The sequence below is a fragment of the Schistocerca cancellata genome, chromosome 1, assembly GCF_023864275.1.
Source record: "Schistocerca cancellata isolate TAMUIC-IGC-003103 chromosome 1, iqSchCanc2.1, whole genome shotgun sequence".
Lineage (NCBI taxonomy): Eukaryota > Metazoa > Arthropoda > Insecta > Orthoptera > Acrididae > Schistocerca > Schistocerca cancellata.
The window spans coordinates 901962582-901977819 of NC_064626.1; the positions used below are offsets into that span (position 1 = coordinate 901962582).

The 15238-nt window shown below is 40.5% G+C and overlaps 1 protein-coding gene across 2 annotated transcripts in view; it reads right to left on the bottom strand.

The window, feature by feature from the left end:
* The window catches only part of LOC126190902 (exportin-6-B), a 348598-nt gene that overhangs the window by 128661 nt on the left and 204699 nt on the right, over nt 1–15238 (bottom strand). For both annotated transcript variants that reach the window (XM_049931537.1, XM_049931530.1), the window contains exons 9-10: nt 14847–14955; nt 3995–4087 (exon numbers count right to left, since the gene is read on the bottom strand). In XM_049931537.1, coding sequence (XP_049787494.1) covers nt 3995–4087; nt 14847–14955 — 202 coding nt within the window. The remainder of the gene's footprint in view (nt 1–3994; nt 4088–14846; nt 14956–15238) is intronic.

Sequence of the window (15238 nt, forward strand, 5' to 3'; positions counted from 1 at the left end):
TCATTCTAGATATATGCAACAAAAAGTAAATCTATCATTTTTGTTTTTGATTGTGCTGCTAATTGTTCTTATTACAACAAGTAACACAAACAGTAAAAAATAAAGGATAATACTTTAAGTCTTTTGTAGAATACAATTAAAAATAATCAAGACTTTTTTTAAGTTTTGAGCTGTTTATCATAATTTGACGCATTGCCTGCCACACAGTTTTGCAAGAAATATTCCCTCAGAGCCAGACAAATTTTTGTACAAAATATTAACAAGATCCGTACGAATTCTTTTACATGAGTTGTAGCTCAGTTTCACACAGGGAAATATTATTTTATATGAAAAATTTGTGTCAACATCATACATCAGATGTGGTCCCCTGCGTGCATTATTTCTGCTGAAGGCCATGTCAGCCAAACATTTATGACAAACTACTGTACACAGTTAGTGAGATATGACTGTTGGTTTCTTTTAGCATTCACCATTTTTATGCAGAAGGAGCAGTTGACACAAAGGAATCAGTGCACACACTGCTGCAGAGTGAACATTCATTCTGGAAATAAATATATAATTAAATAACTTTATTTTCTGATGCAGTAATAAAATTTTTGGCCACCTCTCAAACACTCCTTTTTTCCCTTCCCTGTAATCTTTACAGGACACATTTACCAGTAACATTGCAGTAATAGTTCCCACACCACTCACACAATATGTGACCTCACAGTGATTGTCATTGGACTCATCTTCAGATGTACCATCTGGCCATCCAGCTCTAAACTTTCTGTAATTTCCTTAAATTAATTAATGTTTGAAAATTAAGTTATACACACTGCTGGAAAAAAAATAGTACACCCTTTTAGAGGTTTCCAATTCACTCAAGATTTATTGTTGTGACAGTGCATACAGAGTACATGAAATAATTACATTTACAATTAATAGCACAAGCACTGCCCAGGTGGCTCATTTCGACCCATGTGGAAACACTCATATCAATACTTGGTGTAGCCTGCACAGGTGGCAATGCAGGTGCTGACTCTGGTTTCCAGTAAATCATACAAATGGCTAATACTGTCCGGAGAAAATTTTGCCATGCCTGCTCAACCCGTTTACATAGATCTGTAAGAGCTGTCGGTTGATTAGTCACATGAGTCACTTCTCGTGTCCTCATATCCCACACATGCTAGACTGGAAACAAGTCCAGAGCTCATGCTGGCCAGGGAAGTAGCTGCCCATCTTGTTCAGCACGTTGAGCTTCAAGGGCTGTGTGTGATGAACATTATCCTGTTGGAACAAGACACAGACTTCCTCCAGCAAGAATGGCAAAAGAATGGGTCTGACAAGATTCTGCATGTACCGAGCACTGGTTGGTGTCCAGTCCAGAAACACCCAAGGTGGATGATGGTTGCAGCTTACTGCACCCCAGACCATAAGGCCTGGGATGGGGTCATGGTATTTTGGAAAAATTTACTATGAGACACTGCTCACCAGGTATACGTTGTATGCAGTTATACGCCGTATGTGAAAATGACTGTAATTTGCATGCAGGCAGAATCTCCTTTCATCGTTGAAGATCACAGCATGCCATTCCACCTTACATGTGATGCTCTAATGGCACCAGTCAAGCTGTGCACGTCGATGGTGTGGTGTGAGTGGAAGACGGGCTAGAGGTGTGCGTACCCACAATCCCCCTGCTAATAAACAGTTTTCAACAGTTCGTGTTCACACATCTGTGTTCACAAGCCCTTGTGCCTGTGGTGTGGTAGCTGTATAATAAGCTACTGGTATCCTTACAATACAACTATCCTGGCAGGTGTCTGTGCTGCCTTGTCTACCAGCGTGAGAATGTTCATGAGACCAGATTCAAGCAATGGTGCACAACTGATGCAGCACATCCAACTTGTGTGGTAGTTCTTGGAAAAGATAATCCTGCCATTTGAAATGCCACAATTTCACCCTCTGAAACTTGCTCAGTTGGCTGTAGGAAGCACGAGGGTGTCCCCTTGGCATGGTTGCTTGCTTGCATCACACTTAGCCTTCTGCCTGTGAGTATTCCCTATTAAAGGGTATACACAAATGGTGCTCTAGTAGCTATGCTATCTCTACCTGTTGATGGACAATGTTGATACCACTATCAGCACGTCTATTATTCCCCATGTGTACGTGTCATCATCAAATCAAGTTGATGTCACCTTCCAAGGTACACCAATTTTTTCCGGCAGTATAATTATATCGTGAGGAAAATACACTTGAGAAAACCTATTAAATTATATGACAGAATTGATTTTCAGGAAGTGAAACACGTAACACTGCCAACACGCTGTTAAATGTAAAAGTCACTTTTTTCCCATGCCCTTTTCCACTCAGTTTTTGATTATACTACTCATTTCATTTGTCTTCCTCTTAATCCATTTTTGCTTCTTGCTCTGTCCTCATAATCTTGGGATTGAAGCAGGCATAGTGCAAACTCCTTTCTTCCACTAGTGCTAGGCCCAAAAGAGTCACAGGAGAGTTTGTGTGAAGTTTGGGAGGTATGAAATGAGATAATGGTGAAGGTAAGGCTGTGAGGACAGGCCATGAGTGACACTCAAGTAGCTTAGTTGTTAGATCACTTTCCTGTGACAGGCAAAGGTCCCAGGTTTGTGATCCACTCCAGCACACAGTTTTAATCTCCCACGATGTTTCAAGTTTATTTATTTGCTAGTAGGTACATGTCTTCAGTCCTGGTACATAATGAAAGTCGTGTATCACAGTACCATAACATGCCGTTGGAGGCAAAATGGTAAAATGGAGTATCGTGCATTTTTGACAGCAATGGAAATGTTGCTGTTGTGTCATATCAACCCAAGCAGCTAAGGAAGTTATCTGGATTGGCCTTACACAGCTGCAACATTTCTCCCTTCCCAAAAATGAATTACCACATTATACTCCACTTTAGCAATGGGATACACCATTTTGTTTCAGCTGCTCTAGTGGCATGTTATGACACTGTGATACAGGACTTTCTGTATGTACTAGGACTGAAGACATTTACCAGCAAACAAACAAATAAATAAATAATTAATTAACTTTATTATTTTTTGACATGATAATTAGCTTTAAAATCCCTTTTCTTCAAGGCACAACAGTTTACTTCATACTTTGTGGTACTTGCTGAAAAATGACTACAGTTTGTAGTGGTACAGGACATGTAGTGTTGACCAGCCCATATTCTGAAATGTGAGGTTCACCAAGCCCATCCTCAGCCATTAATGGCTAGGCCTCTTGGAAGTGTTGAATTATAGATATTCTGTATGTAATAGCTTCTAAATATTCAGAAGTTCCTCAATCCATGATGTTTAAAATATCCTCAACCACAACTCTGTCCTTATCTTTCCCTATTTCTTTACTGTATTATAACTTATTTAACTCAATCTGTTTGCATAAGCTTCAAAAATAGGTAAGTGGTAACTTCGTAAGTCACAAATGTACAGATTAAGTATGTGCAATTACAAACAGTAAATGGGGTGTGTGAATTTCAATTGTGTTGCAGAACAATACAAATGAAAATTTCATGCAGTGTGACTGCATATATGGGAATTCTTTCCTGATGTAGAAGATACACATTCTGTGGGTGAATGAAAGTAATCACTGTGCAACCAATTACTTGCACATTGAAATAAATCTGAGACATGCCTGTAACTAAATTAACAACTGTGTTTTTTCCTGTCAAATAATAAACTGAAATAGATGTACTCTCAAAAATGTCAATGCAGCTCTTGAAGACAGAGTTGCCACTTCAAAAGGTATTTGATTTAAACAGAAAAATAAAATATTGAGACTGAAGATTGTGCACTGTTGTCAACATATTTTAAAGCTAAAATTTTAAGTTGTTCAGAAATAATTATGTTAGTTTTAGACAAAAAGTACAAATTGCATGGCAACATATACCAATCACATGCTGTATAATAATTAAGCAACAAAACATTCGAAATGCAAGATAGTGTTTATAAGACATTAATATACTTACCACTAATGAGTATGTATCTAACGGAGCAAATTCACCAACTTTCGCGACAATTTCTATATTTTGCCGAAGAAACTTCTGCCATTCTGTTTGCTCCTGACAAAAGAAATTAAAACCATTAACTTCATCAGTTCATTATGGATAAAAATAAAACAAGCTGTCATTACAGTAATGTACAATAGCTATTCAATATGAGTAACTTCTTATACAATGTGAAGGTGATTGTGACTCTCTCTCTCTCTCTCTCTCTCTCTCTCTCTCTCTCTCTCTCTCTCTCTGTGTGTGTGTGTGTGTGTGTGTGTGTGTGTGTGTGTGTGTGTGTGTGCGCTTGCTTGCTTGCTGTGGGGAGGGGGAAGACATGGTGAAATGAATTTTCCATGTTATAAATGAGCCCTGTAACAAGAGAAACTGTGAGTACTATTAATTGTTGAACAACAGTGTATTATTAAATTTCTGATGATGCAAACTTGTAGCCGAAAGGAATTTCACAAAAATAGAAGTAAAATATGTGGAACAAATGGTGTCAGAATGACAAGTGCATGAACAGTATTAATGCTTTACTAAAGAGAGGAATTAGTGAATGATTAAATACAGAAAATACCACAGGGTTTATGGCTGAACTGAGAACATGACCATAGTGAACTGGTTAACAAAATATAACATGTCTTTACTCTATTATAAATTGCGTGAAACATAGGAATGCCGACACTATGATCTGATCAAAGCAGGGCATTAATCATACTTCATATACAAAAATGTAAACACCACCTTTGAAGTATACATGATTTCTTCATGCCAACTGACAGACTATAAGAGGAAGGTAGAGAATACATCTGTCTGTACCATTTTCATGTTGCAATGATTGCTATGCTGAATGTTCTCCATTTAACTACTTCATTTCAAACGATGATGAACAACAAGAGTTTATTTAGAATGTAAAAATACAATCTCAATAAAATGGAAGACTATTTACTTTTGCTTGCTGGACGGCACTGTCTACAGAAATGGAAGAAAATTTATTTTTTCATACCAGATGGTACTGTCTCCATTGTCTACATGATATGTCAACAACTGATGAGGCATCAAATGCAGATCTGTTGCGCTTGAAATGTGAGTTTCAAATGGTAACCTCGACTTGAAATTTTCATTGGTGCCATTCATACTATGGATAATAGAAATTCATCACTGACACTTATCTGGTTACGGTGTAACACTAAAAACAGCATGTGGGAAACATTCCACGTGAGAAAAATATATCTAAAAACAAAGATGATGAGACTTACCAAACAAAAGCGCTGGCAGGTCGATAGACACACAAACAAACACAAACATACACACAAAATTCAAGCTTTCGCAACAAACGGTTGCTTCGTCAGGAAAAAGGGAAGGAGAGGGAAAGACGAAAGGATGTGGGTTTTAAGGGAGAGGGTAAGGAGTCAATCCAATCCCGGGAGCGGAAAGACTTACCTTAGGGGGAAAAAAGGACAGGTATACACTCGCACACACACACATACCCATCCGCATATACACAGACACAGATCACATTCCACGTGGGAAAAATATATCTAAAACAAAGATGATGTGACTTACCAAATGAAAGCGCTGGCAGGTCGAAGGACACACAAACAAACACAAACATACACACAAAATTCAAGCTTTTGCAATAAACGGTTGCCTCGTCAGGAAAGAGGGAAGGAGAGGGAAAGACGAAAGGATTTGGGTTTTAAGGGAGAGGGTAAGGAGTCATTCCAATCCCAGGAGCGGAAAGACTTACCTTAGGGGGAAAAAAGGACGGGTATACACTCGCACACACACACATATCCATCCACACATATACAGACACAACCAGACATTTGTAAAGGCCTTTACAAATGTCTGCTTGTGTCTGCGTATGTGCAGATGGATGTGTGTGTGTGTGTGTGTGTGTGTGTGTGTGTGTGTGTGTGTGTGTGCGCGCGCGCGAGTGTATACCTGTCCTTTTTTCCCCCCTAAGGTAAGTCTTTCCGCTCCCGGGATGATGCGTGTCTGCGTGTGTGTGCGAGTGTATACCTGTCCTTTTTCCCCTTAGAGTAAGTCTTTCTGCTCCCGGGATTGGAATGACTCCTTACCCTCTCCCTTAAAACCCACATCCTTTCGTCTTTCCCTCACCTTCCCTCTTTCCGGACGAATCAACCGTTTGTTGTGAAAGCTTGAACTTTGTGTGTATGTTTGTGTGTCTATCGACCTGCCAGCGCTTTTGTTTGGTAAGTCTCACCATCTTTCTTTTTAGATATATTTTTCCCACGTGGAATGTTTCCCTCTATTTTATGTTCAGATGTGTCAAGAAATGTCTTTCCTAAAACTGTCACAGACACAGCTATGCATATGCTGTTGTGTGAAAAATGCTTACCATAGGTCACAATAAAACTGAATGGCTTAATTTGCAAATGTATGAGCTGCTTATTAATTGGCATTAAACCATGAACTAAGTTTTTTGTATATAAACTTTTTTTTAGTCATATGTCAGTACACTTCTCATTTTAAATATGAATTTCTATGCACCATGTGTACATCTTTAATTCACACATAGTCTTTTCTATATTAAGGGTGGATAACCTACACTGATGAGAATTCAATACAGTTTGAGCTTAAAATTTTGAAGCAAATGAGTCTTAGACATATTCCTAGTGTTCCAGTATGCTCAAACATTTTTGTAAACTTGTGCTCTTGTTAAAAGATGGTTGTTAATATTTCTGATTTGTTTAGCATCAAGTCATACTGCAAAATAGAACTATATCAACAACGAGTCAGATACAGGAGGCGAAACAAATTTCATTACTCTGGTTATCCACCCCCCCCCCCCCTCGAACCATGGACCTTACTGTTGGTGGGGAGGCTTGTGTGCCTCAGCGATACAGATAGCCGTACTGTAGGTGCAACCACAACGGAGGGGTATCTGTTGAGAGGCCAGACAAACGTGTGGTTCCTGAAGAGGGGCAGCAGCCTTTTCAGTAGTTGCAGGGACAACAGTCTGGATGATTGGACTGATCTGGCATTGTAACACTAACCATAACGGACTTGCTGCGCTGGTACTGCGAATGGCTGAAAGCAAGGGAAAACTACAGCCATAACTTTTCCCGAGGGCATACAGCTTTGCTGTATGGTTAAATGATGATGGCGTCCTATGAGGTAAAATATTCCGGAGGTAAAATAGACCCCCATTCAGATCTCCGGGTGGGCACAACTCAGGAGGACGTTGTTATCAGGAGAAAGAAAACTGGCGTTTAACAGATTGGAGTGTGGAATGTCAGATCCCTTAATCGGGCAGGTAGGTTAGAAAATTTAAAAAGGGAAATGGATAGGTTAAAGTTAGATATAGTGGGAATTAGTGAAGTTCGGTGGCAGGAGGAACAAGACTTTTGGTCAGGTGAATACAGGGTTATAAATACAAAATCAAATAGGGGTAATGCAGGAGTAGGATTAATAATGAATAAAAAAATAGGAGTGTGGGTAAGCTACTACAAACGGCATAGTGAACGCATTATTGTGGCCAAGATAGACACGAAGCCCATGCCTACTACAGTAGTACAAGTTTATATGCCAACTAGCTCTGCAGATGACAAAGAAATTGATGAACTGTATGATGAGATAAAAGAAATTATTCAGATAGTGAAGGGAGGTGAAAATTTAATAGTCATGGGTGACTGGAATTCGATAGTAGGTAAAGGGAGAGAAGGAAACGTAGTAGGTGAATATGGATTGGGGGGAAGAAATGAAAGAGGAAGCCACCTGGTAGAATTTTGCACAGAGCATAAGTTAATCATAGCTAACACTTAGTTCAAGAATCGTGAAAGAAGGTTGTATACATGGAAGAAGCCTGGAGATACTAGAAGGTATCAGATAGATTATCTAATGGTAAGACAGAGATTCAGGAACCAGGTTTTAGATTGTAAGACATTTCCAGGGGCAGATGTGGGCTCTGACCACAATCTATTGGTTATGAACTGTAGATTAAAACTGAAGAAACTGCAAAACGGTGGGAATTTGAGGAGATGGGACCTGGATAAACTGAAAGAACCAGAGGTTGTAGAGAGCTTCATGGAGAGCATTAGGGAACAATTGACAAGAATGGGGGAAAGAAATACAGTAGAAGAAGAATGGGTAGCTTTGAGGGACGAAATAGTGAAGGTAGCAGAGGATCAAGTAGGTAAAAAGATGAGGGCTAATAGAATTCCTTGGGTAACAGAAGAGGTATTGAATTTAATTGATGAAAGGAGAAAATATAAAAACGCAGTAAATAAACCAGGCAAAAAGGAATACAAATACTTTCAGATACGACTTCCTGACACGTAAATCTATACTCGATGTTAACAAATTTTTCTTCTTCAGAAACGTTTTCCTTGCCATTGCCAGTCTACATTTTATATTCTCTCTACTTCGACCATCATCAGTTATTTTGCTCCCCAAATAACAATACTCCTTTACTACTTTAAGTGTCTCATTTCCTAATCTAATTCACTCAGCATCACCTGACTTAATCCGACTACATTCCATTATCCTCATTTTGCTTTTGTTGATGTTCATCTTATACCCTCCTTTCAAGACACTCTCCATTCCGTTCAACTGCTCTTCCAAGTCCTTTGCTGCCTCTGACAGAATTACAATGTCACTGGCGAACCTCAAAGTTTTTATTTCGTCTCCATGGATTTTAATACCTACTCCAAACTTTTCTTTTGCTTCCTTTATTGCTTGCTCAATATACAGATTGAATAACATTGGGGATAGGCTACAGCCCTGTCTCACTCCCTTCCCAACCACTGCTTCCAGGGGTAAGATAGATACTGTCTACAGGAAAATTAAAGAGATCTTTGGAGAAAAGAGAACGACTTGCATGAATATCAAGAGCTCAGATGGAAACCCAGTTCTAAGGAAAGAAGTGAAAGCAGAAAGGTGGAAGGAGTATATAGAGGGTATATACAAGGGCGATGTTCTTGAGGACAATATTATAGAAATGGAAGAGAATGCAGATGAAGATGAAATAGGAGATATGATACTGCGTGAAGAGTTTGACAGAGCACTGAAAGACCTAAGTCGAAACAAGGCTCTGGGAGTAGACAACATTTCATTAAAACTACTGACAGCCTTCGGAGAGCGAGGACTGACAAAACTCTACCATCTGGTGAGCAAGATGTATGAGACAGGTGAAATAGCTCCAGACTTCAAGAAGAATATAATATTTCCAATCCCAAAGAAAGAAGGTGTTGACGTGTGAAAATTACCGAACTATCAGTTTAATATGATCTGGGTCTATGGACTCAAGGTATTTACAATATACAGTGCCAATGTGGGATATCATTCATAGGCCAGACCACCAGGACTGTGGAAATCAGGTGTAAAGAACATTGGATGCATACCAGACTGACAGGCAACCAAATCAGCAATAGCAGAGCATTGTCTAAAACTCAGTCATTCGATGAAGTATAATGATACCCATATTGTGACACAGGTCCTGAGATACTGGGATAGTGTCAGAAAAGAATCCATTGAGGTCAAGGTCTCTGAGAATATCATCAATTGTGACACTGGATACAAGCTCATCCCACCTAGAATCCATCACTTGAGCTTCTGAAAACACAACAGAAACAACATCAAGATTCTATGATACATAGAAATTGGAGTGGAAATCGAGAAAACTGCCCTTGGGCACAGCAGGAGACACTACAGACTAGAGGCGACACATCACTGGACAGTCCCAACAACAGCAGTCATAGGACTGAACACTTGGAGTGCCCAATGAGAAGTACAGCACTGGAGGCCTGCCCCAACAGGCAAGCACTTCACACACAATGCCCAAGACAACTGGAGGATGGCCACAATCTGTGGGTAGAACGCATGACACGTGGACACAGATGTGAGCAGAGCATCAGGCGACAGGCATGACACCAGGTAAGAGAGGACAAATAGAGCCATTCCTGGCAGGTGCGGATCCCAAAAGGAGTGCCTGGCACCATCCAGTCATAAATAATGGACCCAATCCATTCAAGAAGGAGTCTCAGGGAGCACCTGGAGAAGACAGTGAGTGACACTGTCATAATACTGTGTGAGAATTGTGCGAACAATTGGCAGAAGACCCGGTTATTCAGTACGTTAGTTTTATTTCAGTCAATTCCAAGTCAATCCTAGATTCCCTATAAGGAAGTGTAAATCTTTTTTTCCTGTCAGTATTACAATATATGAAAACAATAGTTGCTACTCACCATATAGTGGAGATGCTTAGTTGCAGAAACTCACAATGAAAATACTGTTGGAAAGTTAGCTTTTGGCCAACAAGGCCATTGTCGAAAGTAGACAACATACACATATGCACACACTCACGCAAACGCCATTAACACACACACAACCACAGTCTCTGGCAGCTAGAGACAGAGTCTGGCTCTAGATGCCAGGGACTGAGGTCACATGCATGTTAATTAGTATGTTATCTACCTTTGACAAAGACCTTGTTGACCGAAAGCTAACTTTCTGACAGTCTTTTGGTTGTACCTTTCTACAACTCAACACCTCCGCTATATGGTGAGTAACAACTATCCTTTTCATATATTGTTACATTCCATCCTGGATTTTCCATCGTTTCTTTTCAATATTGTCATAGTGAAGATCTCTACAGTTATCAAGCTGCAATAGATTGTTGACATGTTTCATCAGTGAATTAGTATATATGACAGGGACCTGAAAAATTTGCATTTTGCAATAAATGCAAAGATATGTGCAAATTCTGCCTCAAAATTCAAACACACAATATTCCCCCATACTCCTATTTCATAACAAATTGTAGTCAGATAAACTATTTTATAAGAGATAGTTTGAAACAGCTTTATTTTCTGCATATAAATATTGAAAATTTTGCAAATTTTGAGTCATTGGTACTGCATATCATCTAGTGAAGCTGATTTGAAACAATAATACTTAACAATGTATCTGAAAAACAGAAAGTATACAAACACAACAATGTAGCAGTGCGCTCGATGCTATAGTGTTACATCAGTTGTAGGTGGTTGAATGGTCTTTATACATGTCACATAATGCAATGTAATACTAAGTTGTGGGACCTAACATCTTAGAACAAAGGTACACTTACATCTGTCTGCTAGCTAAAGCTCAAAAGTTGCTGTAATCACTACATTTACATGTGACACAACTTTTGGAAGATCAACACCAAATATCAGAAACTGTTTTTCACTGCCTTGTTTATATATTAAGGGCTGAAATGGTTTTGATAGATTGATCAAATAGTATATCTGGAAATCAGCTGTTCTGCTTTCTGATCTAGTCAGCACAATGGCCGATCAATTATGTTAAAGGTAGTCTAACATATTTCTACTTTTCATCCACTGCACAATAAAGTCACACTGACCACATAAGTTAAAAACTATTAACAAGAAGACATAAAATGATAACCCTACTGTATTTCAAAAACGGGGGTGCAGAATTCGGAAATTGGTTTATGAAATCCATTTATGGGAGTCCCACGTAAAAATAGTGAATCTGGACACTTTAACATGGCAGTTTTAGGTGGCAGACGTTTTAAACTGTGTCAGATACTGATAAATGTCAAGCCTGTGCTACCCTGTTTATGACCAACTGCATGGTAGCCATTACTGAATGTTTTGAGCTGTGCACTGCTTATAATTTTTCTTTTTTATTTAGAAACGAGTGAAAAGCTAATTCTGGTTATCACTGAGATCAATTATGACTCTCACAACCTGGGCATCCGAGAAATTTTCCCAAGTGGGGACAAGATGCAAAATCTTCCAGTTTCGATATACCTGATTCAACAATCTGAAAATGTGTCATGTCCCACAATCTAGATGGGACAAGAAGTACATACAACTTATTGTATCTCCAAAGACTGATAATTTTCTACTTAGTAGTTTTAAGGTAGATTACTTCAGTCCATAAAAGGAATGCATATGTCAACAGTACAAGCAGAACATATCTTTTTTGTTATTAGTATGAACATGGATGCCATTTTTTGATTCAGTGACCTGAAAGTACATTCTCACGTGATTTAATCCTAGGCAGCCAATGAGTTACTAAATAACGGTAAAAAATATTCACAAAAATAATTATATCATACTCTCACAATAGTAGGTTGAAACTGAAAAGTAAAAATATGAAATAGGAAAAAAAAAAGAATGATTCACAAAAATATGGCTGGATATCAACAAAAATGCCACATTTCCGTCAGAGTGGAGAAACAGGGAATAAACTTCAAAAACCCTTATTGAACTTAGACATCTTCTATAATATTTTATTTGGTTGTGGAATTCAGAGCGAAGACTGAAGACATTATTTCAGCATAGTTCTGTACAGGTTCTTATCCAGTTTGACTGCAGATCAGTGCCAAAACTGCAACAGCAGCAAGGAATTAGCTTGTTTGGTTCCCTCCCCCAAATCAACCAGCCAATGAATCAGCATAATTTCCCCTGAACAGAGTGACAACTACTAAAATCCAACATACACTCCTGGAAATGGAAAAAAGAACACATTGACACCGGTGTGTCAGACCCACCATACTTGCTCCAGACACTGCGAGAGGGCTGTACAAGCAATGATCACAAGCACGGCACAGCGGACACACCAGGAACCGCGGTGTCGGCCGTCGAATGGCTCTAGCTGCGCAGCATTTGTGCACCGCCGCCGTCAGTGTCAGCCAGTTTGCCGTGGCATACGGAGCTCCATCGCAGTCTTTAACACTGGTAGCATGCCGCGACAGCGTGGACGTGAACCGTATGTGCAGTTGACGGACTTTGAGCGAGGGCGTGTAGTGGGCATGCGGGAGGCCGGGTGGACGTACCGCCGAATAGCTCAACACGTGGGGCGTGAGGTCTCCACAGTACATCGATGTTGTCGCCAGTGGTCGGCGGAAGGTGCACGTGCCCGTCGACCTGGGACCGGACCGCAGCGACGCACGGATGCACGCCAAGACCGTAGGATCCTACGCAGTGCCGTAGGGGACCGCACCGCCACTTCCCAGCAAATTAGGGACACTGTTGCTCTTGGGGTATCGGCGAGGACCATACGCAACCGTCTCCATGAAGCTGGGCTACGGTCCCGCACACCGTTAGGCCGTCTTCCGCTCACGCCTCAACATCGTGCAGCCTGCCTCCAGTGGTGTCGCGACAGGCGTGAATGGAGGGACGAATGGAGACGTGTCGTCTTCAGCGATGAGAGTCGCTTCTGCCTTGGTGCCAATGATGGTCGTATGCGTGTTTGGCGCCGTGCAGGTGAGCGCCACAATCAGGACTGCATACGACCGAGGCACACAGGGCCAACACCCGGCATCATGGTGTGGGGAGCGATCTCCTACACTGGCCGTACACCACTGGTGATCGTCGAGGGGACACTGAATAGTGCACGGTACATCCAAACCGTCATGGAACCCATCGTTCTACCATTCCTAGACCGGCAAGGGAACTTGCTGTTCCAACAGGACAATGCACGTCCGCATGTATCCCGTGCCACCCAACGTGCTCTAGAAGGTGTAAGTCAACTACCCTGGTCAGCAAGATCTCCGGATCTGTCCCCCATTGAGCATGTTTGGGACTGGATGAAGCGTCGTCTCACGCGGTCTGCACGTCCAGCACGAACGCTGGTCCAACTGAGGCGCCAGGTGGAAATGGCATGGCAAGCCGTTCCACAGGACTACATCCAGCATCTCTACGAACGTCTCCATGGGAGAATAGCAGCCTGCATTGCTGCGAAAGGTGGATATACACTGTACTAGTGCCGACATTGTGCATGCTCTGTTGCCTGTGTCTATGTGCCTGTGGTTCTGTCAGTGTGATCATGTGATCTATCTGACCCCAGGAATGTGTCAATAAAGTTTCCCCTTCCTGGGACAATGAATTCACGGTGTTCTTATTTCAATTTCCAGGAGTGTATTTAGTGACTCCTAAAGCTCCAGTATTTTTCATCACGGTCGGCAACATTAAATTTGCATTTTAGAGGAGTCACAGACAATGAGTGTTAGAAATTCAAAAGAAATCTGTAAGTAACAAAATGATATTGTTCAGATTCTATAAGGGGGCAAGAGCTCCTCCTGTCCCCCCCCCCCCCCCCCCCCCCCACCACTGAGCGCCTATGTTCACAACACCAGATGGGATTGGCGATCCGTATGACTAACCTTCTAGCAGTAATTAGCAGTAATAAATGCAGTTTTGCAGTTTCCTTATGCTCAGGACTGACTAACAGTTTATAGTGTCCACACTCTTTACTCTAGTGACTGGAAAACAAAACCTGCCAACGTATTTCGATCAGGCTGAAAGATTTCCCGTACGTTGTGAATAGATATATTTCCAGTTCTACACAATGTACTTACACAGGGTCCGACAGCTATGAATGGCCATGAAAGTCTGAAATCAATATTCGGCCAATTTTGTAATTAATGAATCTGGTGGGAAAATAAAAATAATATACAGAAACACATCAAATCAGAGCACTCTGTTCACTGGCAGGAATATGGTGCTGATTATCAATGGAAACAAGAAGTTTTGCAAAAGCAAACATTTCAGTCAAAAACCATCCTGATCATCACTTTTTTTCAATGGTCAATTTCAATGTATTGCGGCTTTGTCTTCAAGCATGAAGCATAAAAACATTTTTTAAAAAAATGCATGCTATATTTCCAGGTCACTAACTGTGCGACTTTCAAAGATGCCTCCAAATCGAATGTGTGTGAAATGATGAGATTCTACATGCCTTACTCATCTTTAACACAGTTTCTCTTATCAGTGTATTACAGGTGCATACAAATATTATATAGGAAAGGACATAATGCATTAGAGTATCACAATTATGAAACTACTCAACTTACATCATCATCCAGAGTTTTATCATCCAGTTCTTCCAATTCACATTGATTAAATTTAAATTGTATTTTTCTTAATATCTGTTCCACTAAAGACAGCAAGGCTGCATGAAACCTGCAAAAAGTATATATCTGGACACTCTCTATAAAATGAAACAAGTTTTTTGCACACAGATTTAAATAATGATAAATAAATGTTTTGAAACTTTTGATATCAGGCGCTGCTTTCCCACCAGGTTCTAGTTAATCTTAAGGCTGCTTCTACACATTACAAAGACCCCCCGCCACATTGACTTTGCCTGTAGAGTCTAAGGGTGTCCAACCAACCTCCGTACTGTTTTCACATTCCACTGCTTACATAAAAATGAATAAACAAACTAGCCGAAACTTCCCTACTG